Here is a 21767-nt window from a genome sequence, read left to right as displayed (position 1 = left end):
AGTTTACCTACTCCTACGGAGTATACGGAGTACATCCTGCCGGTGGATAACGGTCCGGCAGCATTGTTCCGACGCACTTAATTTAATCATTCGATTGATGGATCGAGTCCAATTATTTTAGTATCGTTCTAATTAGTGAGAATTGTCCGGAATGAATTATCCCACCATTGACAGCGAAGGAATGAATCTCTCGTGATCCTACCTATTCCATAGGTGGGGTTCCATCAGCAGTTAGTTAACTAACTATACAGGATGGATGGGTTATCTCCCCGGGAGATTCCCGAAAGATTTCATTATTCACAAGAAAATACCGGATCTAGATCTATACTAAAGAATTTTCTGCAGTTGAAAAGAAATGTCGACATTTGTGAGGATTATGAGAAATGTAGACTATAGTAATACCTAATTGAATTGACCTTCCTTCTAGGTCTAGACGCTGCTAGCAGTATTCTATCTAGTACTCCGGAGTATCTACCTGCTAGCTAGGGAATTGCACAGCTCTCGTGCTAGTACTTTGCCAGTAGAGTATCTAATCCATAAGTTCCCTCACAATTATTTTACTCTTGTATATGTAGCCTCGCAATGGACGTATAGACAGATCCAACTTACGCAGTCACTGCCTCACTGCTAACAGGTTCAGCAGCGATGAAGGTCCCTTCTTCTGTCTGCTTCTTCCTAGCTGGCTTGGCCAGTACTGCCCTGGCCACTACAACTCCAACCCATCCAGCAGGAAATAACCCAAAAACCTGCATCATCCCCGCCAAAGGCACCGGCGAAGACGACTCGCCCGCCATCCGCGACGCGTTCGCCGCATGCAGCACAAACGGGCACATCATCTTTCAGCCTAACCAGACCTATCATCTGAACACTGTGCTGCAGCTACACAATCTGAGCCATGTCCAGGTTGATTTGTTGGGGACGTTGTTGGTATGTCCCTAATGATAATGATACTAATTCAGGAATTGCAATAAGTAATTTGTAGGCATGCTGACTGATTGTTTCTATAGTACTCCACAGACGTCCGGTACTGGATCCAGCATGGCTCCTACTATCATTTCCAGAACATTTCCATTGCCATGGAACTGTCGGGCGAGTATATCACAGTCGACGGACATGGTACTGGTGTGATCGATGGCCAGGGGCAGGTTTGGTATGATTGTACGTGACTAACCTAACTCCATACCTGACATAAATCTGTCTTTCAAAACACAAGACAGTTGTTGGCTGCTGATTGACTGACTGAGTAACAGTGGCCCTCGGCGTAGGAGGCCTCTTTGGGCGTCCAATCCCCTTCTCGCTGCGCAACGCGAAGCACTCCGTCGCGCAGAACTTTCACATCCGGCAGTCGGGGAAGTGGTAAGAAACAGATGCTTTACCAAACTGCACAGTACAGTTCTACTTAGGAATGGTTGCTGACTGCTGACGCTGGATACTAGGAACTTCGTCATCATCGAGTCGCAGAACATCACCGTCGACAACATCCGGCTCACGGCGCATTCGGATGATTTTCAGGCAAATCCCGGCAATCTGGGCAATACGGATGGTTTCGATACGCTGTATAGCGATGATGTCCACATTTCGGTATGCATGCCCATGTTTGCTGAGTTTTCACATTTTGTTTGTTGAAGTCTCATGTGTCTGCGCAGAACAGCTACGTCGACGCCGGAGATGACTGCGTTAGTTTCAAGCCTGGTGCGTACCGTCCCTTGGCGGAATCATCATTCTTGTTGATGTTGACGATGTCAGGATCCACCAACATCCATGTCAAGAACCTCACCTGCGTAGAGACAGCCGGCATCGCCGTCGGCAGTCTGGGCCAGTACGAAGGGGTGTTTGACCTGGTCGAGAATATCACTGCGGAAGATGTGACGGTAGGACAAGCTTCACCCTAGAAATCTTCCACTCAGCATGTCTCTGACCCCTCACAGCTCATCAACAGCCGCAACGGGGCATACATCAAGACCTACAACGGGAAGCGAGTCTACTACCCCCCTCAAGGCGGCGGCAACGGAACCGGCTCGGTGCGCAACGTCTGTAAGTAGCACATGGCAATCAACAAAGCGAAATCCTGCATGCAGCTGGCTGACAGCTGCAGTATTCAAAAACTTCCACATCCAAAACATCACCGCCGCGCCCGTCCTCCTCCAGCAATGCACCCATTGGGCTGGGTGGGGCGTCCCTCCTTGCGCCGAGTACCCTGCCACAGGGTTCACGTTCAGCAACATCACATGGCAGAACTTCACGGGCTATGCAAACGAGAAGATCAACACGACAACCATCTCACTCGTCTGCTCTGAGAAGTCGTCTTGCGAGGATTTTACCCTCACGGATATCAATGTCCGGCCGTGGAATAATGCGACTGCGACTGGGGTGTGTACGAATGTCAAGGGGTTGAGTAGCGATTGTCAGGTTGTTTCTGGCTAGGTAGTGGTCGGGTTGATGGTCATTTTGTGGATGGAGTGTTGGTAGACATTGCTTGAGTAGGGAAATCTATTAAAGATGTGACGTGCTCCATAGTGACTTCTTCTTGGTAGACTCCATCGTGCTCATTCCAATGCCTCTATCTCGCATTTATATTTATATTCATTCGCACATGTATAGCCGCATATGTGTATATGCTGACAGATATCCTCATGTCTGATGACATCAATGCTTCGGAAGCACATAGTCCGGGTCAAGTTCTTCACGCCTGTAGAAGCAAACGGTCAGTCAGCAAGCCTGCCATCTTGAGATCGGGTGAAGGACGTACAGCAAAACTCCAAACTCCGCCACATACACCGCCCAGTACCGCACCAGCTCCTCCAGTATCTCTGGCTTCTCCTCCGCCAGATCGTGCATCTCGCCCATGTCCGTCTCGAGGTCGAACAGCTGCCACTTCTCGGGCCCCTTGGGCGCGGGAATAAACACCGCCTTGTACCGTCCCTTCCGCACCGCCTGGTGGAAGAACAGCTCCCAGCCGATGACGGTCGAGTCGTCGTGCACAGCCGGTGCGCTGGCGAAGTCTGGCGAGGCGGACAGATGTGGCAGCCAGGACTTGCCCTTGATCGGGACGATGGGCCTGTTGCGGAATGTGTCCTGTGGGGGTGGCACTCCGGCGAGAGACAGGACGGTCGGCAGAATGTCCATGACGGTCGTGAAGGCGGACGAGATGGCCCCTTCTGGTGGTGAGGACGATGCCTTGATAAGAGGAGGATAATGCACAATGGCTGGACAGCGTATGCCCCCCTCCGTCACATATCCCTTGTACATGGCGGACGGGGCGGTCGCCGCCTGGGCCCATCTGGGACCGTACCAGATGAACGAGTCGCCGTTGCCGAGATTGTCAAGATCGTTGTTGTAGTGCTTATTTATGCTCTTTTTGATCACGTCACCTGTCATGGGAAGCGCTTCGATAATGGCTCCTTCGGCACCGTTGTCGGACATGAACAGGATAAACGTGTTCTCCAGCTCGCCTGTCTCTTCGAGATGCGCCAACACCCGGCCGACGTTCCAGTCCAGCCGGTCGACCATCGCCGCGAACACTTCCATTGTCCGGGCAGACCATGCCTTTTCCTCCGGAGTCATATCGTCCCATTCTTTCGTCGACGCCACTACCGGATGCGGCTCGACGTCCTCCGGCAGCAGGCCCAATTTGATTTGATTGCGCAGTCTCTTCTCGCGCAACACATCTGGGCCCTCGTTGTAGAGGCCGCGGTATTTGCGGATGATCTCCTGCGGCGCCTGGAGCGGCCAATGCGGCGCAGTAAACGCCAGATAGGCGAAGAACGGCGCATCTGCCTTGGGTCCTGATTTGTGCTCCTTCAGGAACTCGATCAACCGTGTCGTGTAGTAGTCGCTCGAGTAGTAGTCCTTGGGAAACGTCTTGGAATGGACCTGCTTGTCGTCCTCGTAATACAGCGAAGCCCAGTGCGAAAACACCGGCCGCCCGTCCTCATGCGTCGGCTCGTAGGCATAGTGGTTCGCGCCGCCGGGCAGCAGCGCAAACGAGCGATCAAAGCCGCGCGCGTGCGGCGTGCGGTCCGCTGTCAGCCCCAGATGCCATTTTCCTGACATGGTCGTGTAGTAGCCAGCGTCCTGCAGGATCTCCGGCAGCGCAGCCACGCGGTCGTTCAGATATCCCTCGTAGCCGGGCCGTTTCTTCCAGGGGGCCGAGTCACCGCCCCAGAAGGCCATCTGGCCGAGTCCAGTGATGTGGTTGTCTGTGCCGCTGAGCAGCATGGCGCGGGTGGGCGAGCACCTGCCAGAGGGCCGTTAGTGCTGATTCTAATCCGCCAAAGGGTGTTTCCTCTCACATGGACGCAGTGTGGAAGCCCGTCAGCCGCACTCCTCCGCGGGCGAGGCGGTCGAGATTGGGCGTGTGAATCTCGCCGCCAAAGCAGCCGACGTCAGAGAAGCCAAGATCGTCTGCGACGATGAGCAGGATGTTTGGTCGCGAAGGCTTTTGATGAGTCGCCATGGTGGAGGTGCTGCTGCTGTCTCGTTGCCTGCGGCACAAAATGAAGCTTAAATCAAGTTAAATCAAGCAATGGCAGAGTCAAGTGTGGGCAAGCAGGAAGCCATGGCTATAACTCTTGCGTGTTGCAGGATGATTCGCAGGGAAGGCACGATGGCGTGCTTGACAAGCTCCCACCTGCCTAAACGGGCAAGCACGCAGAGATACAGATAAGGAAAGCACGAGGAAGCATCAGTCGCTCCTGCCGAGGCGGATTATTATTGGGTCCCGGTTCGGCGTACTCCGCAGGAGAAAAGAGCTCCAGGGAGCTGGAAATTGTTGTATAGTCAGAATACAACACAGCGATCTCGCCTGGATTCGTGCTTTGTTATTGTACTAATTTGCTCAATTCATATATTAAGCCGCATATAGGCTTGACAATTGGCAGCATGTCTCTCTACTAAATTGACTCAAAGAACAGCTTAAAGAGAGTGTTAATTCTCTCAGAGACCTCCTACTAGTGTTCTCCCTCAGTGCTGTCTGCCCAGCCAGCACCGTAGTATGTGTTTCCTTCCACCATACCATATTTAAATTCGCTTGCAATTAGTAACGCTGCTTAATTCACTGCCTCAATTCTTTTGCAAATACCATTTACTGTCTTGGGTTATTTGATTAACCTATATTATGTCCCCTCTACCAATGACTTAGCACTATTCACCTGCACATGTTCAGGGGTTCTTTCCCAATTTGGTAGTACAGGCTGCATGCACCTGCTTTACTCACATCAGGCTAGGCAGCAACCACGTGCCCATTTGACGCCCATTACCCACTTATTCTTTCTTTCTTCTCCGTCCACAACGCCTGCCGTTACCTTTTTCCATCCAGTTCTTCTTCAGTCTTATTATATGACTGGTTTGACAACTGTATCTTGTTCAGTTGTCCTTGTTATTCCCATTTCCACGTTCCAAGCTCATTGACACGTCCTCATCGTACCAACGACGCGGCGTTCTCCATCATTGCTTGTCATACCTAAGCTTCTCCTACTGTCAACTCACGCCTCGGGGCTCGACATCTCTTCTTTCCAATATCCTCTGGTGTCCAGCATGGAGCGCACACCGTTGCTACCTGAACGCAACCCCAGAGATCCGGAACCCCCATCCCCACCCCCGTCCCCAAGGAAACGTCGTAGAGAACTGAGGGAGTCGGAAGAAACGTGGGGCCACATGAGTATTGAGGACTTCCTCCTGCGAATGGATGCTTTTCGTTCTACGACTGAGCCTAGTCCGCTGCCTTATCCTCTCCGCGAAGAACCTGGACCAGAAGACGTGAGGCAGCGAGTCGAAGGCATCTTCCCGGACATAGATCGACTTCTGCACGCCCGGCGGATTCGACAGTACTCGCTGAGAGTGGACAATGTCTCGAAGCCTGCATATCCCGGCGGTGACCAGCCAGTTCCAACTGTACGTGTTCTGATCTGGGAAGATTTCAGTGGCTCCTTCGGCACCATAAAGGACGAAATCAGAAACCTCCTGCCGTCAGACAACATCCCAATTGAGTAGTCAACCCCTTGAAGTGCTTTCAGCCTTCAATTTTTGCCATTCATTTCAGCGATCCCACTGTGCCGGTGTACGAAAGCACCCGCGATGCTATTGCGGAAGAAATAACGGCCACATTAGGGAACCGATGGCAGACATTGTGCCTCTTCCGCATGGGGATAACCGAACAGACATCCAGCCCCAGCATCGTCATCACCGTCCAGCCACGGACGTACAGCGACTGGTCGCGGTTGGACGGAAAGATCAGGAGCATCCTAGCCCAGTCGTCGCCTCAAGGGCCATCAATAAACGTCGAGTTCCTACCGGGAATATGCCGTGAAATACGCCCTCAAGGAACCGCTAATTCCCGGCATATCATTTCATGCGAGAATGACGGAGAGATGCCTCCCAGAAATGGGATGCAGCATCGGAGTCGTGGGGGAAGAAGGTAAAGGTTCCCTCGGGGGATTTGTCTTGGCTGAAATTGAACGGTAAAACCCACAAGGGTTTCCTTACCAAGCACCACGTCGTCCGGCCGCCTGCATCAGCAAGCGCAATGACAAGGAAGCAAGCTGAAAGATACGGGTATTCGTATTTCTCCCAACCATCCCAGTTGAAGCCCAGGATCCAATACTTGGCCGTTAAAGAAGTGAGAGAGACCAGGAAGATCCTCGAGGAACTGATTCGAGAAGAAAGCGCAAACCTAGAAAACTGGCGCAAAGAAGTACAAGACAGAGCAAAGGCTCAACTGGAACCACGGCCGGCTCTTGAGAGGCTCGTGAAAAACAGCCAGGCGTTGGTGCATTCCCGGCAGAAGATGCTAGACAAAGTGAACAGTATGCCGAAGAGCATAGGAGACGTGCTGATCTCCTCAGGAAAGTCTGTCAATGGAACGCACATCTTAGACTGGGCATTTGTTGAGCTGTCTGGCCCAGAGCAAAGTCAGCTATTCTGTCCTAACATCATCCCATCGATCCCCATCAATCAGCAGCCTCTTGCGTACGGCATCACTTCTGAAGTCCAAAATAGTTAAATCTCAGTCATAAAAATAAGAAAAAGGTCATATTTTTGAAGACGTGTGTCTTTTTTAAGACGTCTAATTTTTTTTTTTCATATGGTCGATAAACCGTTGCTCGACGGTAGTTCAAAACCCCGTATGGCAGCAATTACGTCCTGCCTACTTAAGTAGGGAGCAACAGGCACCCTGGCACTCCAGCGTGACTTCCTCATCAGCGACTTGGTCACTAACCAAGAGATGAATTCTTTCACTGGCAATCAGACGCTGTTATCCTCATCACTACCTGCACATCAATTTCAACATTATTTTTGATCATATCAACTACATACCATGGCCACAGTAGTAGGTCTCGATTTGTTTGTGCCTGTGTGGCAGTACAGCAATCCAAGGACAAGGCCCCGGCTAGGCAACATCACACCCGCAAGGCAGAGTCACTTCTAGAGAATCAAACTTCGTCTTCCATGTCTTGCTCGACGGTGATTGCTTCGGCATCGGCCGCAATCCTACCACGTCCTGTCACTTCACCCATTGTCGCCATCCTATCAACACCTAATTTGATGGAGCTGTAGGAAAAGGTTCAAGAGATTCTTTCCAATGTCAAGTCACTTGGTGATCTGAGTCAGGAGATGGTTTGCAAGTTAGCCGAAACACAGGCTGGCCGCAATGAATCTCACACTTATCAGTGCGTGAACCACCGTGTTATCGAAGAGGAAATCCATTGACGATGCAAAACACTAGGTATCCTCTGCCGACTTCTTTGAGTGGGACTCTACCGAGCTCAGAGAGCTGAAGACCATCGACTATGATGCCAGGCTTCAGAAAATTACAGTTAAAGCAACACATGACCCAGTTCAACAATCTGCCGCTCTCGTCTTTACGTTGTGGTTCTGAGATACTTGCAAAGAGCGACACAAGCGACCACATGGTGATTCATGAACTGCGTCAGTACTGGCCTTTACCATCGGACATTTGATGTCATTTTAGTACTGATTGATACTCCGGAGTTTTCTCTTAGTGGTACGCACCATCAGAGTAGGATGACCAAGACGCCTTTCTGGACCTATGACTTCTCCCTGAAAGGGCAACAAAAACAAGGCTCATTTACAAAGAGATTTCGCTGTGCTCCGTTTCTGGCAGCAATAATTGTCGTTGAAGTAGGCGTGAGTGAGCGTCTCGAGAAAACTGTTTGAGGATGCGGAAACTTCTTCATGGAACCGAGGGCAACACAAAGATCGTCCTTCACCTCGATATCCAGGAAACTCGAAACAGGGTTACTGTATACCCATGGGGCCTGTCAGCGGAAGATTTGAGCCATTATGCTAAGCAGGATACCGTCGCACCACTTTCGAATTGGATTGTCAAATGGCACAATGAGAATGATATTCCGCTTGTTGGTGACTTCACTGCATCGCTCTATATCTATTCTCACGACATGACAAATCGGCCAAAGAGACCTTTCTGGACTCATGACTTCTCGCTGAAAGAGCAACAAAAACGCGGATCATTTGCGAAGAAATTCCGCCGTGGCCCGTTTCTCACGAAAGGCTTTCACCTTGTTCTCCTGGGTATTGAAATACCCTTTCCTCTTAAAAGCTAAAAACACCGTTAAAATCCTCACTTGATTTTCCCGAGGACTGCAGAGCCAAAGACCGCGCTCTACAAGTCATAAAACAGGAATGGAACAAAGAGTGAATCACAATTTGACAGGGCTTCAGCGAGGTATCGACAAATCTTATTTGACTTTAGCAGATTAGAATTAGCAGCTCTGGAATTAGTGCCTTCGAAAACGAGATTGCTTGCACGATAGTGCCTGTCGGGGTATGACGTTGTACCTTTGATGGAAGCACCTTTCTTGACGGAGCATATGGACGATCTATCCTCAGATCACATGGCAAATCCATGACATGGACCAGTCACGTGTATGCATAATCCATTTCATGTATGTAGTCGGAGGATCCTTTCTCATTCGTGATCATTCATCTCTCGTAGAAATGGCATACGGCATTAAGCTAAAACAGTCTCCTCCATTCTTTATTGGATTCGTAGACGCTTATTTGACGCCAGAAATGTATGAATATGAGTTCGCCCAGACTGGGATCTTAAAAAAGTCTCTTGGCGGGGCCAACAGCATAACATGGAGTACTACTCAACATATCTACATCTGCAAGACTGGTATTCTAAGTTGCAGTCATGGAGGCAATGGATAATTAAGCGTGATTTAAAGAAGCCAGCGTGGATTTCCAGACAGCTTGTGTTTCGGCAGCTGGCCTGGTTCCTAACATTCGGCGTGCTTGACAGGCTTGCACCTGCCTAAACGGGCAAGCATGCAGATAAGGTAAGCATGGAGGAAGGTTGGCAGCGGGTCCAGATCGGGGTGGGGCCTTCCCAGAGCGGCATAGCGCCCGTGTCAGGCACAGCAGTTGTGCTGCAGGCGCGATCCGTCGCTGCTGCCGTGTCTGTGGAACAGTCAGACTCTAATGCTACTCTAATATCACTCTAATTAATCTAATTGCTCTCTTGTCGCATGTCTGCGGGGGATTCACTCAGGAACACGTGCGAGGCACTTTCTACAGAAAAGACTCGACTTACGGGAATGGGTGAGATTTTAGCAATGAATCGGTTTAACCATGCTATATTACCTATATATTTTATCGCATCCCACTAGAAGCTTACTTACTCCATTGCAGAATACACTTGAAAACGGACCACCGTTTCATCCGGCAGTCCCGCTGGGCTGGCTTTTCTCTCTCTTACCAACAGCTGTCGACGTCGGAACCACGTGAACCTGTCCAGCCTTGTCTTCCACTTGCCAGTGAGAAACATCCACGGCTGACAGTAGTTGCCATGTCACTTTTTTTTGATCCTTTTTATTTTTTTTTCCGTTTGCTGACACATCATAGCACCAATCTATTTACTGGACAGGAACCGTTCCGACTGGATCTCCACCAACATTTCGCGCATGTTCATGTCAAGAGGCTATCCCCAGGATATTTCAAACCGACCCAGGTGGGGGGCTGATTTTGTCAGCAGCTAGCAAATCCGCCAAAAATAGTCCCATCCCTACTGGATGGTTGGGCCGCTGGGCACTTGGAATTGAAGGCTCTGTAGCCTCATCGATGATATGCAACTGCTGGCAGTATGCATTGAACTATGCTAGCGTCGTTCAGGCTCTTCTGTGATCAACAGTGCATACGAGATGGTGGGATGAAGATTATATTCTCGACATGATCGGACTACACTCGACAGGATATTACTGGGAAGAGCCGGACCAACTTTGATTACTAGATCAGTCCAGACATCTTGGCAAACGGTCGAAAAGTTGAAGAGTGAAGAGAGTGGGGGACACTAACGCACGTAACATCTCTTACATTAGTATGCCATACTCTAAGTACCCCCGCAGGCACATTAATCGATTTCGATCGCGGCGCCTCCCTGGGCCAACATCTCAACTTCCACACCCAATCTTATGCTTTTTCAACCCCCTTTACGCCATGATAAATTGTTAAGGAGGGGTTCCGTTGTTTCCTGTGACCTTTATTTTCTTTGTTTGAAAAAAAAAGGTTATTTTTAGCGTCTATACAACGCAGCTTATGAAAGTATTCAGCCGTCAGCCGCAACATGCAGGTCACAGCACAGCCAGCGCCATCAATATAGAAGCATGCCATTCATGGAACAAGGTGACCAGATCGATACGTCACAATCCAACAAAGCCATTGTCACCATGGTCGCCTCATTGGAGTAGTGAGAATCACACGACCTTGAGGTATTGCTGACAGAACTCCATCTCAAGCAAGGATCATGGAGTCGACTCTTAAGTCATCTGCAAACTCAGCCAGATTATGAAGTGGATAGGAAGCTTTTGCCGAAGGTTTTGGCGCATCAGCCTGCGAATTGGAGCCATGTGTGCCTGGATGCTTAGTGCCGGTGCTAGCCCGGATAGCCTCAAGCGCAATCAACCATCTGCCTTTCTGGGATAAGATAGCTGTCACATCGGCGAGCGCCTCAAAGGTATGGTAGCATTTGCACCTGCGATACTGTCTGCCCTCTGGTCTAGACTCTGCTGTCCATCTTCATGGCCATTGGCAGGAATTGTCGGAACGGGCGAAGATGACTTGCATCGAGAGAACTAGACCCCGAATTTCTGCCGACGACTATCTGATGCTGAGGGGAGGGGCTGAAAGTATGCCGTACTTCTTCATCTTTCTGTTCTACAGAGGAGTGAAAGCCAAAGTCGTGGAATATAAAATGGCGAAGAGACGCCGTTCTCAGGCAGAGAATCTTCAGCGTGCAGGTCCACAAGGCTCTCAATTCTTTCATCGTTGATATTGACTATTCAACTACGATACTTTAATCTACTTTAATCTTCTTCAACAAGACTTTAATCTTCTTAATCTTTTTCAACATGTCCGTTCGTCAGGTAGGCGAGCTATCTACCTCTCTGCTCTGACCGTCACTGACATCCTCAGCTTCTCGTTGCCGGATCTCTGGCCAGCCTGGCCAAGGCCTTGCCTTTCCCCCAGCCTGGCGAGATCATGGACAAGTTCTATCGAGCCCTCGATGCCAGATCTACCGTCGACGTCCTTGCCAGAGCGACCGGGGAGACGGTCACCAACCCCAATCTCGCCGTCTACACCGTCAACGACTACGATGGAATCGGCGCCGGAACCGATTCATACACCTTCTACAGCGGAGACGGCTCGACTGCCGATGGCTGGCCTGACCAGTCGCAATGGTTTGTCATGGCTTTTCTCTGCATTATCCGTCACTTGCTGATGTGGCGTCTAGGGTCTCCTTCATTGATATGTAGGTCACCAGCCCCTTCTCTGTAGATTCCATCTAACCATATATCCAGGTTCAACAACAACAAGAACGCCATGTTCTCTGGCTGCGACCAGTACGGCGTCGCCGACGACAGCGGCCCCGAGGTGGGCAGTATCTGGAACGCCATCGAGCAGGTCGCCGCCGAGACGTACGTCGACCACCGCTTCATCCTGGCCGTCATCATGCAGGAGTCGACCGGCTGCGTCCGTGTGCCGACCAGCTACGGCTCCGTTCCCAACCCGGGTCTGATGCAGGACCACGACGGATCGGCCACCTGCAACTACGGCAACGGCGATGTGGTGAACCCTTGCCCGCAAGACACCATCACCCAGATGGTGAGCGAAGGAAGTAAGTGCCAAATAGCATCACAAAAAAAAAATGACGACCTGCTGATTTGATGACTCACAGCTGCCGGTACAACCACCGGCGACGGCCTGGCCAACTGTCTGAACTATGCTCCTGCCGGAGCAGGCGCCCAGGCCTTCTACCAGGCCGCCCGGATCTACAACTCGGGCTCGATCGACCCCAGCGGTGACCTGGGTAAGGGTGTTGCCACGCACTGCTACGCCTCGGACATTGCCAACCGCTTGACCGGGTGGGTGTCGGCGCCGAGTACCTGCACCCTTGATAACAATTAGAGAGAAACAGGAGGTAAGCCTTTAGTCGTGCTGTGCCGTAAGTACTGTACAGTACATAATTCACCACGAAAATGGAACTCTGAGTTTGGGGACACGAAAAGCGCGGGCGATGATATTCTCTGTTCGGAGGGTACCCTGATTGAAGATTGGTTATATTTGAAAAAAGTCTACTGTATTTAGTTTGTTATTCTAGGAATGATAGGAGCAACGATTTCTATATCAAATCCATCTCTTTCTCTCTATTATCCATTCCTCGCCCTCTCAATCAAGACTCCACTTCAGCTTGGATATGACGTTGAGGCTTCATACTTGTCGAGCATAAATGGCCATACAACAATTGGTATTCGAAGGCTATACTCAGAGTACACCCATGCAGGCAGGCAGATAAATGAGAATTCTCAAAGAGTTCCTAATGCCATTTATTAATTTACTGCATCCCTGGGACTGCTAATAGAGCCTAGAGCAGCAGCTTTTGGTCCTTCTGGTATAGTGGTCACCACTTTCGGCAAGAATGTTGATATACTCTTTTTGGAAAGCAAGCAATTATCGACAGCGATCACTATTATAATTTTCCCGGACTGCCAGAATGTATATCTACGTGCTATATCATGTATCGTTAGGAAGAGTTGTGTTGATGGCTGCGATGAATCGAACATGAATTTTCCGGTTCAAAATTGCATATGTGTCGTCGACATAGGGCTTTCTCGCCGTGTGGGATGGATATGCTTTTGTTGCCGAAATTTGCGTGCATGTACCCCTCGAGCAGTCGGTAAGTCTTCAACATATTCTTCAGCTAGCTGAGAGTTGACATCATTATTTTCTTTTTCATTTCCTTTTTTTTATTTTTACGAAAAAGAGCCTTGATTTCAACACGAAGCTCCGCCACTGCCGTGTATTGGACTTATGTCGCAGCCATGACGCCATACCAAATACCACCTTCAGTTACTAATATTGGATCCTCAGCCAAGGAAATGAATTGCACTTTCTTGACCAAAACTCTCGTCTGGCCTTATCTGTGAGCTTCACAGCTAACATCCACAACAATGTCATTACCAGACACTGTCTCCGATAATTTAGAACTACCATCTCCGCCAACCTTCCCCCTCCCCGAGAGGCCGAAGCTATGCTGGTCAAACGACCATCATCGGACCCCAGCACTCATCAAACGCCGCGTCTGGACATTCCGGCATCCCGAATTCGGCGAGATGACTCGCCCCTACTACGTCTGCACCACGTGCGACAACTCCAAGACCAACGTCAACCGCAACTGCGGCTACCCGCGCGGCTTCATCACCTGGGACGACGACGTCGGCCTGCACCCCGACAACCCCAAATGCTACTGCGGGTTCCCGAGTCGCCAGGACCGGAAGTGCAGGAAGACGGGCTTGTTCGGCGACGACGGGTTCTGGGTCTGCGCGTCGGGCGGCTGTCGCTATTACTCCGATGAGAAGGAGGGCGTGCCCTATGAGGAGGCCAAGTACTGGCCTGATTATGATGAATTTCGTCCCCATCTTTTGCATGGAATGCCGGCTTTTTGTTGATAGTGTTTCTGCGAAGCTATTACCGCAGCTGCTTGCTGGCAGTGGGCAGGATATCCCCGAATGTCGCACAATCACATTGTCGTGATGCAGCGGAGTTAGTGGCTTGACGATATTACAGAGATCTACGAACATTTGTGAGAGAGGTAGCATAGCACTTCGAGCCCCATCACCCAGGACGATAGGATAATATTATCCAAGTTGAAATTCCAAATGCTTCAACCATTCTTTTCTTTTCTTTTCTTTTCTTTTCTTTTTTTTGATCTGCGGCTGCATTTGTCGAATAAATGTCGAGCAGCTTACCTCATCACAAGCCTAAGTAGTATTTCCAAGCGAGGAAGGAACCAGTCTGCTGGTGAATAGTCCAGCATAAGTCCAATTACACAGTATGACAGAGTTATTGTCCCAAACATGCGAGGTGAGGCGCTGTTTAGGTGTGGATGTGGCATCCCTAGCCCTGGGCCCTAAGCCCTGAGCGGCCTGGCAGCTGACCATGCGCCTTCCTTGGTGTCTCGTGACATCTGCTCTTTCTTTCTTTGCGCAACGAGTCTCCATTTTCTCATTCTACCACATCTTGTCTACCTTATATACTCTTGATTAATGTTCTGTATTTATATTCGTCCACCTCTACTCTTCTCTGCTGCAACTCCTGTCAGTCGTTCCTGCCTTACCTCATTCTCACACTTCCCGATCCTGATTCAACTCCTTCAAGGTCAGCGGTCTTTGGCAACTAACAGATCCACCGAACTGTCCCCAATTACACAGGTCCCTGCTCCTACTGCTCATCAGCGAGCTGCTCTTCACTGCAGATGGTCACTGGCTGCGGATTGGCAGACTCAGCCGCTCCCACACGGTTGACAAACGCCAACAGTGCCAGCCGCCTCTCGTAGAGGTGCTTCAGATCCACCCGCTTCGCCGCATCGGCGTCGTTGTGCCCCGTGATCAAGATGATCATGAAGAACGACTCGATAATGCTCGGCGGGATGTTGGAGATCAATTGCCCCGTCGTGTTCCACTGCATCACGCTGGACCCGACGATCAGGCCAACGATGACGAGAAAGCCCGCGATGACTGTAAGTTCGTGCGCGCAGACTTTGTTCATGGCCGTGGACACGCGGTGGGTCAGCGACGTGTGTTGGACTGTCTCCCGATCTGGAATGCGAATGCCGGCGATGTCAAACAGGGCCGCGTCGCTCACGTCAACCTTGTCGAACTCCACATTCTCGTAGTCGCTCAGCTTGTTCTGCACATTCCGCAGCACGAAGCCGTCGTTCATCCCGACCAGGCCGGCATACGTTCCGATTAACAGCCACCAGTTGGAGCTGAACGACATGACTGGGCCGACAGCAAGCCAAACGATGATGACGATAATGAGAATCACGATTCCCACCAGGGTCCCAACCACATCGGCATAATAGAAGATCACTTTCTGGACCACGTTAGCCTTTGGCGGTGGGATGATCACGAGCTCATTCTCCTGCTGGTCGCCTGTCACGGTCCGTAGCTTGAGTTCCAGAGCCGCATCGACGCGGAAGATGGCGTCCAGACAGCGTTTCGTGTAGTCGGAGTGGCGTTCGCGGATATTGGCCAGGAACGAGAACACAAAGACCATCAACGCCGACGTGGCCGAGTTGATGTACAGCTCCCACATGTCGCTCCAACTACAGAAGGCGCCGAACCCGAGCCAGATGACGATGCAGGCCCAGTAGAGTGCCACGGTGATGAGATGGCCGAGGACACGCGAGAACGCGGTGACAGCCCGTCCGAACCAGTTCTCGCCGGGGAGTTCAGGGTCGAATTCACTGACCATGGTGTCCTGCTGCTCGTTGACCACTGTCAGACGCGCCAGTTCGTCCTTGTCCATGCCTTCTACGAGCTTTCTCAGCATGCGGTTGTGCGAGGCGCCGCGAGAACGAAGTTCTGCCGTCACCACCAGCACATCCTCATAGCCATTGAGCTGCTGACGCATCAAGAACGAATCAAACACATAGCTCAGGATGGCCTGGACGTCGGAGATCAGAGCCTGCCAGGTGAGGGAGTCATGGAACGGAATGCTGAGAAACACCCAGACAAGAATACCGGCCAGGATGGTGAAGAAGACATACTCGGAGCCGGACCAGCGGACGGCGGCGTCGAGCCAGCGATCCAGACGGCGAGGTTTGACCCGGGTGATGTAGCCTTGAATGGGGACCTCCCAGGCGACAGGCTCTTTCTCTTTTTCCTGTGGGTTTGATGAGGCATCATTCTTGGCCAGCTGCGTGGGAGCAACGCCTTGGATCTCCCGCTTAAAGACGGGGAGGCAGATGGTACGGATGAATTTAAACATTTTGGATTTTTTTTTTATTTCGCCAGTTTTAATAACCGCGGACAGTTCGGTTTTCTTTAGTTTTGCTTATTCTGTGTAATTTTCTTTCGAGCGCAACGCCTATTCAGTCACTTTTGCTGCGTCAGTTACTCCCTGCAATTCACATACGAAGCAGGTCACATACCGTGCCAATCCGTCAGCCATACCAGGAGCCAACACCGCGACCTTGACCATGACAGTGATTGCCGAGTATTCGAGTCTTCGCCCAGAAGAGAGCAATGGCGAGAGAAACGAGTATGCCAGTCCCATTCTATGGCGGACGGGTGGGTTCGCAGAGGAATTCGCTAGACGAGAGAGCGTGAAAGGGCGCCAGAGTTGTGAGGAAATTGGAAATCAACAAGAGAAGAAAAAATGCGATCAGGAATGTGCAGTAATTGAAGCAGGTAAGTAGGAGATTGAAAGTGTTGTGCTTCACTGATTAAGTTTCGGTTGAAAGATTTTCGTACCAGGCAGGACGTAATATTTTTGATAGTCGGAGGGGCAGTGGTATGGTAATGTTTACCGAATCTACTGAAACTAAGGGACGTGAAAAAAAATTTTTTTCCTTCTTATCTCTAGATCTTATGCAACAGTAATGACTTCTCAATCTCAGCAGCTACCTTACTACTACTCTGATCCTCTCTCACCGCATCTTTTTCCTTTCTTTTTCTTCCTTGGACGCCGTCTGCACGACGAGAGAGGATAGAAAAAATCCTTCATGTTTCTGATCCGGGTCGAGGGAGCTTAGCTCCCTGTATCCGCAGCTAAGTAGGCGGCTATTCCAAGAGCAATTTCATCTCTGTGGTGCATCACAGCTGGAGCCTCGGATCCCCGGAGGTAGCTAGCCAGCTGGTCTGCTGGACCTGGCCAAAGAGGAGCAAGATATCAACAATCCGTTGAATTGAGTTTTTCTGCCTGATCTGCACGATGGACACTCGGATTGTGATATCTGCCTAATACGTTTCTAGAAGGAGGGCTGAACTGATGCATCGAGGATTCCCCCGGCCTGGATCGACAGAGGCTGCAAGAAAGAAAAAGGAAAAACAGACGAGGATCAGAGTTTAGGGCCCTGACGAAATCACCGCCGTGCACGTAACTGCATTGCTACCTAGGCACAGACATCCAGACATTGCAGGCCTGGCGGTGCCTTGGGTCAGAGCGAGGTGCCTCGGTGGCCCGAGCTCGGCCAATGATGTCAGCGCATATTTAAGGTTGTGGAAGCTAGCACGGATGTGACGCACTAAGAAAAGTTTTCGATCGTTTTCTGTCTCTTGTTGTTTTTCCTCCTCGTGCTTTTCTCGGCCAATTCAGCGCCTTCTCGTTGCTTTTTTTTTTGGACCAAAGTCGTGGCCTGGCAGATCCCCGCTGCTTCTTGCCCTCGTCTTCACGGACGATGCGGTCCCCCATGCGAGCGGAAAACATCCAGGGCCCTCTCCCTCCCTGCCAATCATGAAAATGCCTCAACGTCCTGTGCTATTTATTCTGGAGGCTCGTGCTCGCATCCACTCGCTGCATGGCGGCAGCCACGAGTCCACGCCTGTATTATTCCGCGGCCGCTGATTGGATATCGGGTGCCTGGCCCGTGCACGGCACGTTTCCGAAAAAGCTTGTCTGGCCCGGCGCACGGACCGCCTGCAGCCCTCGGTTTCGACTGCCTGTTTCGGTGTCCTCTGCCGAGATGGCTGTCCTCGGCGCTGATGGCCTGACTGGGCTAGCGGTGATTAGTCGACTGTCAACAATTGCAGGGATGGGTTATACATACTGCATGCATGGGGAGTTGAGCTGAGTTTAATATGAGCATGAGATAGTTTAAATATAAATAGGAATATATACCATCAATATATAATCAATCTTAAATATTAAAAGTAGTGGACAAGCAGGACAGAGCAAGTCAACAAAACTTAACGAAGAAAAAGGGGGGGGGGGGGGGAGGGGAAAGAAAGAAAAGAAAAAGAAAAAAAAGAAGAATCAGTGTTGGTTAGACCGGATTTGAATTTGATAGATATATCGTATACGAGATAACCAAATAATATCAGTTCAATAATTTACGTAGGTATTGTCTTACTCTGTCCTTTTTTTGTACTTTTTTTTGGTCTATATTTCAGATTCTGGGAGTTGTATAGTAGTCTATATTTCAGATTCTGGGAGTTGTATAGTATCGTCAGAGCGCGCTCTCACTTTTTTTTTGGACTCCTGCAGATAATCCAATCCACGGCTTCGTTCTGAGCATTGTGGTTTCGTGTAGGTCTAGTGAAGTTAATTCTCAGGTAAGAAAAAAAATAGACAGAAATTCATGATTATATGAATTTCGCTCAGTCTGTAACTGTTGAAAGATTCAACTATGCTATATTGTTGAGGAAAAGAAAGTCGATTATTGATTGGATTAATAGTGCTGGAAATATATATAATAGACATTTTGGGATGATTTTGTACGGGAAGAAATTTAATCAACTGTATTTATTAAATATACGTATAGATCTGTGGAAGTACTGTACAACACATATATGAAGAGAAAAAGAGAAGAAATAATTACAAATAGACAGACAGAACGATAAGGATATCCTATACCAATAAATATCACACCAGCCGTACAGTATGTACATACGTGTATATATATACCCGCCATGATGACTGCTATCTAGGGATATAGAATCCACTAACAGGCACCATCTTATCCTTCAGCTCATGCGTGCCCATCCGCACACCGAGTTTATGCAACGGCACCCGGTCGATGGCCCTTTGTCCCGAAATGAGCGCTTGTGCGTACCGGTCTTTTGTCCGGTCGAGAATGCCTTGCTTCTCGCTGTCGGCGACTCGCTCGCTGTCCTTCTCGTTTTTGCGGGCGACGGGTGCGTCGGGCGCCCAGGCTGGGTGGTCTAGTGTGCTTTGTGCTAGGGAGGCATCGTATGCTTCGAGGAGCATGCGCTCTTCGGCTGCGGCTGCGGCTGCGGCGTCGTCGCCGGCTCCAGTTTTGGCAATGCCCTTCTGGAGAGACGAGGTTGACCCTGATGGTGATGGTGATGGCGATGCTGACGAGGCCTGTGGCGACCGGACAAAGCCCATTACCCGCACCTCGATCCGGGAGCGAGGCTGGATCTCCACGTCGACGTCGTCGATGAACCGGATGGACACTTTCGTCTTGAACGCTTGATCGGACCGCACGTTTGGCGCTGTTGCTTCTGCCACTGCTGACGTCGCGGAGATGACACTCTGCTGCCATGGACCGGGCTGAGCTGCTGCTGCGCCACGCTGCTCTGGCAGCAGTCGAGCCCAGCCAAAGTAGTGGCCGTATAACCGCTGCGATACATGAGCAGGCACTCCCCCTACTTTCATCCTCGGCGCAAAACATTCCGTCTGGATGGGCTCCTCGACACGGCCGACGAAATCAATCGGATACGGCGGTGCTGGCCCAGCCTCGAGATCAACCTCTTCGCCGCCAGCCCGGGTGAATGCTTGCTCCCTGACTTGATCGAGCCGGCTGTTCGCGTCCTCGATCGTCGACCCTACACGGTCTTCCATCCCGCTGACCGAATACGCCGTCGACAGGGCCTGCTGCGTCTTCCATGACGGCAGATACGGCTGCAGCACGTTCTGCACCGTCTGCGTCACCGGCGCGATGAGGCTCTGCACCGTGTTCGTCGCGTACGTGCTCGCAATGTACGCCCCCAGCTCCAGCGGCAGGGTACTCAAACTGGCGCCTCGGAGGGAGCTGGGGTCTGACGACGTCGAGATGACTCGGAACACGGGGCTGTAGCACAGCACTTTTTTCTTCTCGCCCTGACACAGCACCAGCTGGAAGTATCCGTCGCCCGCCTCGACGGGGATGCGCACAATGGCCGTCTCGCGCAGCTGGTGCCGCTCGCGCATCGGCTGCGGGCCTTTCTTGCGGAACCGCGATATGTCGCGCTGCCACGCCCGCTCGTCGCTCGGCTTGACCTGGTCCGGCCGGATGGGCGTCGTGGGCGTGACGTTGATCCAGCTGTCGGTCAGCCCGAGCAGGGCGCGCGCGCGCATCCCCGTCTTGCCCGTCCAGCCTTTGCTCTGCATCCAGAGCGTGCGGTCCGCCGGCAGCGGCGTGTCCGCGAAGATGGACACGGCCAGGAACGTGTAGCTGCCCTGGTAGAAGACGATGCCGTGCGAGTGCCGCAGGATGGTGTAGTGCTTGGTGCTCTCCGTGGGATGCTGGATGAGCCCGCCGACGAAATGCCGCGCTTCGCGGTACGCCTTTTGGACGTACGATGCGGCGGACGACTGCGATGTGCCAGAAGAAGATTCCGTTTTTGACGACGAGCTCACACCAGCTGGCGACGGAGTATTAGTGAGGGACGTATTAGTTGATGCTGACGCCGGACTGGCATAGACCGGGCCATCCGCGATCCTGGGCGGAAGAGACGTCTGCAATGATACATCAGGCCTCTCCAGCGCGCCAGTTGAGGGTGCTTCTTGCGACGGCCTCTTCTTCTCCGCCAACTCGGCAGGACTCGTCTTGACGACGCCAACTTCCTGCCCTGATATCTCCTGCTGCGCAGCAGGCTGGGCCGCTGCTACCGGCTTGCGCCGGATCTGGAACGGCTTGCCGCCGTGGTCAGGCGGGCGGCCGGGACAGCTGGATCCGACGGGCGGAGGGGACGCCATGTCAGGCTGATTTTGCTCCTACGGCCATATTCACGATTGCTCGACGCAGAATGAGAAATGAAGTTGATTGCGAGAGCAGCGGTCGAGCCCTGGCTGTCGGCCTGCTCGGATGGCGAGCCGAAAATGCTCTCTGATTGGTTGGGTTTGGACCCACTTGCCTAGTCCGGATGCTTAGTCATCGATGCATACATCTGGTAGAAATTAGAGAAATTCTCTTAATTTCATGTTAAGTTCATTAGTATTGCTTTAAAGCGAGGCATTACTGTCAATAATAGATAGTTTTAATTGTGGTCACCAGTGCCGAGTAATAATATATCGAAATTTGTCCAACTGCCAGTAGATTTAGCACATCTAGCGGTCAATCCGAGTCGATAGCTTCCATCGCCACCGACACCGCTTGTCCGAGCTGGCCGTTATTAGTAAGAGTAAATAAATGGAGGTCTTGGGTCTTTATCGCAGATGGTAGCTGTGTAGGGTCATTCGACAGGCCTGTACCTATAACTACTTGCACATGGGACAAAATATGTAATGGATATTGATATGGCTATATATCATAAGGATTGCGACATTTGTGATCAGAGCAGACATTCGATCTGTTCTAATGGCTGGAATTCTTGAGTGGTGATTTATGTTCTTTGCGAGTTTTTGTAGGAATATAATGTTATCTATATTTGACAGAGAAATCGATCAGGATGAATACTATCCTTCTCGCGGACACGGGCTTTTTTATAATGATTATCCAGGCAAAACGCATGGTAATCTCTAATTATTAACTGTCGTCGTGAGAAAAAACAATAGTTTGATTC

General features: G+C 50.9%; 7 protein-coding genes across 7 annotated transcripts; 4 read left to right on the top strand and 3 right to left on the bottom strand.

Annotated features, from left to right (window-relative positions):
• Positions 1-645: 645 nt before the first annotated feature.
• T310_0459 (Glycoside hydrolase family 28 protein) lies at positions 646-2424 on the top strand (the record flags this gene model as incomplete). The annotated part of the gene is made up of 8 exons (XM_013476663.1): positions 646-927; positions 1008-1158; positions 1251-1356; positions 1437-1581; positions 1647-1692; positions 1747-1871; positions 1929-2034; positions 2096-2424. The coding sequence occupies 8 exons, from the start codon at positions 646-648 to the stop codon at positions 2422-2424; spliced, it is 1290 nt and encodes a 429-aa protein (XP_013332117.1).
• Positions 2425-2646: 222 nt separating this feature from the next.
• Positions 2647-4456, bottom strand: T310_0458 (Arylsulfatase; the record flags this gene model as incomplete). Its single annotated transcript, XM_013476662.1, has 3 exons — positions 2647-2689; positions 2750-4237; positions 4293-4456. 3 exons carry the CDS (start codon positions 4454-4456, stop codon positions 2647-2649), a joined length of 1695 nt encoding a protein of 564 aa, XP_013332116.1.
• A 1079-nt stretch (positions 4457-5535) lies between these two features.
• T310_0457 (uncharacterized protein) lies at positions 5536-7000 on the top strand (the record flags this gene model as incomplete). Its single annotated transcript, XM_013476661.1, has 2 exons — positions 5536-5892; positions 6380-7000. 2 exons carry the CDS (start codon positions 5536-5538, stop codon positions 6998-7000), a joined length of 978 nt encoding a protein of 325 aa, XP_013332115.1.
• Positions 7001-9309: 2309 nt separating this feature from the next.
• On the top strand, positions 9310-10164 carry T310_0456 (uncharacterized protein; the record flags this gene model as incomplete). The annotated part of the gene is made up of 3 exons (XM_013476660.1): positions 9310-9320; positions 9673-9797; positions 9908-10164. The coding sequence occupies 3 exons, from the start codon at positions 9310-9312 to the stop codon at positions 10162-10164; spliced, it is 393 nt and encodes a 130-aa protein (XP_013332114.1).
• A 1223-nt stretch (positions 10165-11387) lies between these two features.
• Positions 11388-13985, top strand: T310_0455 (uncharacterized protein; the record flags this gene model as incomplete). The annotated part of the gene is made up of 8 exons (XM_013476659.1): positions 11388-11402; positions 11452-11717; positions 11771-11788; positions 11838-12154; positions 12215-12401; positions 12906-13032; positions 13142-13213; positions 13473-13985. The coding sequence occupies 8 exons, from the start codon at positions 11388-11390 to the stop codon at positions 13983-13985; spliced, it is 1515 nt and encodes a 504-aa protein (XP_013332113.1).
• Positions 13986-14757: 772 nt separating this feature from the next.
• Positions 14758-16308, bottom strand: T310_0454 (uncharacterized protein; the record flags this gene model as incomplete). Its single annotated transcript, XM_013476658.1, has 1 exon — positions 14758-16308. The coding sequence occupies one exon, from the start codon at positions 16306-16308 to the stop codon at positions 14758-14760; it is 1551 nt and encodes a 516-aa protein (XP_013332112.1).
• Positions 16309-18960: 2652 nt separating this feature from the next.
• T310_0453 (LipA and NB-ARC domain protein) lies at positions 18961-20961 on the bottom strand (the record flags this gene model as incomplete). Its single annotated transcript, XM_013476657.1, has 1 exon — positions 18961-20961. The coding sequence occupies one exon, from the start codon at positions 20959-20961 to the stop codon at positions 18961-18963; it is 2001 nt and encodes a 666-aa protein (XP_013332111.1).
• Between the last annotated feature and the right edge of the window lie 806 nt (positions 20962-21767).

This window comes from Rasamsonia emersonii (assembly GCF_000968595.1).
Source record: "Rasamsonia emersonii CBS 393.64 chromosome Unknown ctg1118621759678, whole genome shotgun sequence".
Classification (NCBI taxonomy): domain Eukaryota; kingdom Fungi; phylum Ascomycota; class Eurotiomycetes; order Eurotiales; family Trichocomaceae; genus Rasamsonia; species Rasamsonia emersonii.
This window is presented reverse-complemented; position numbering and strand designations above follow the sequence as displayed.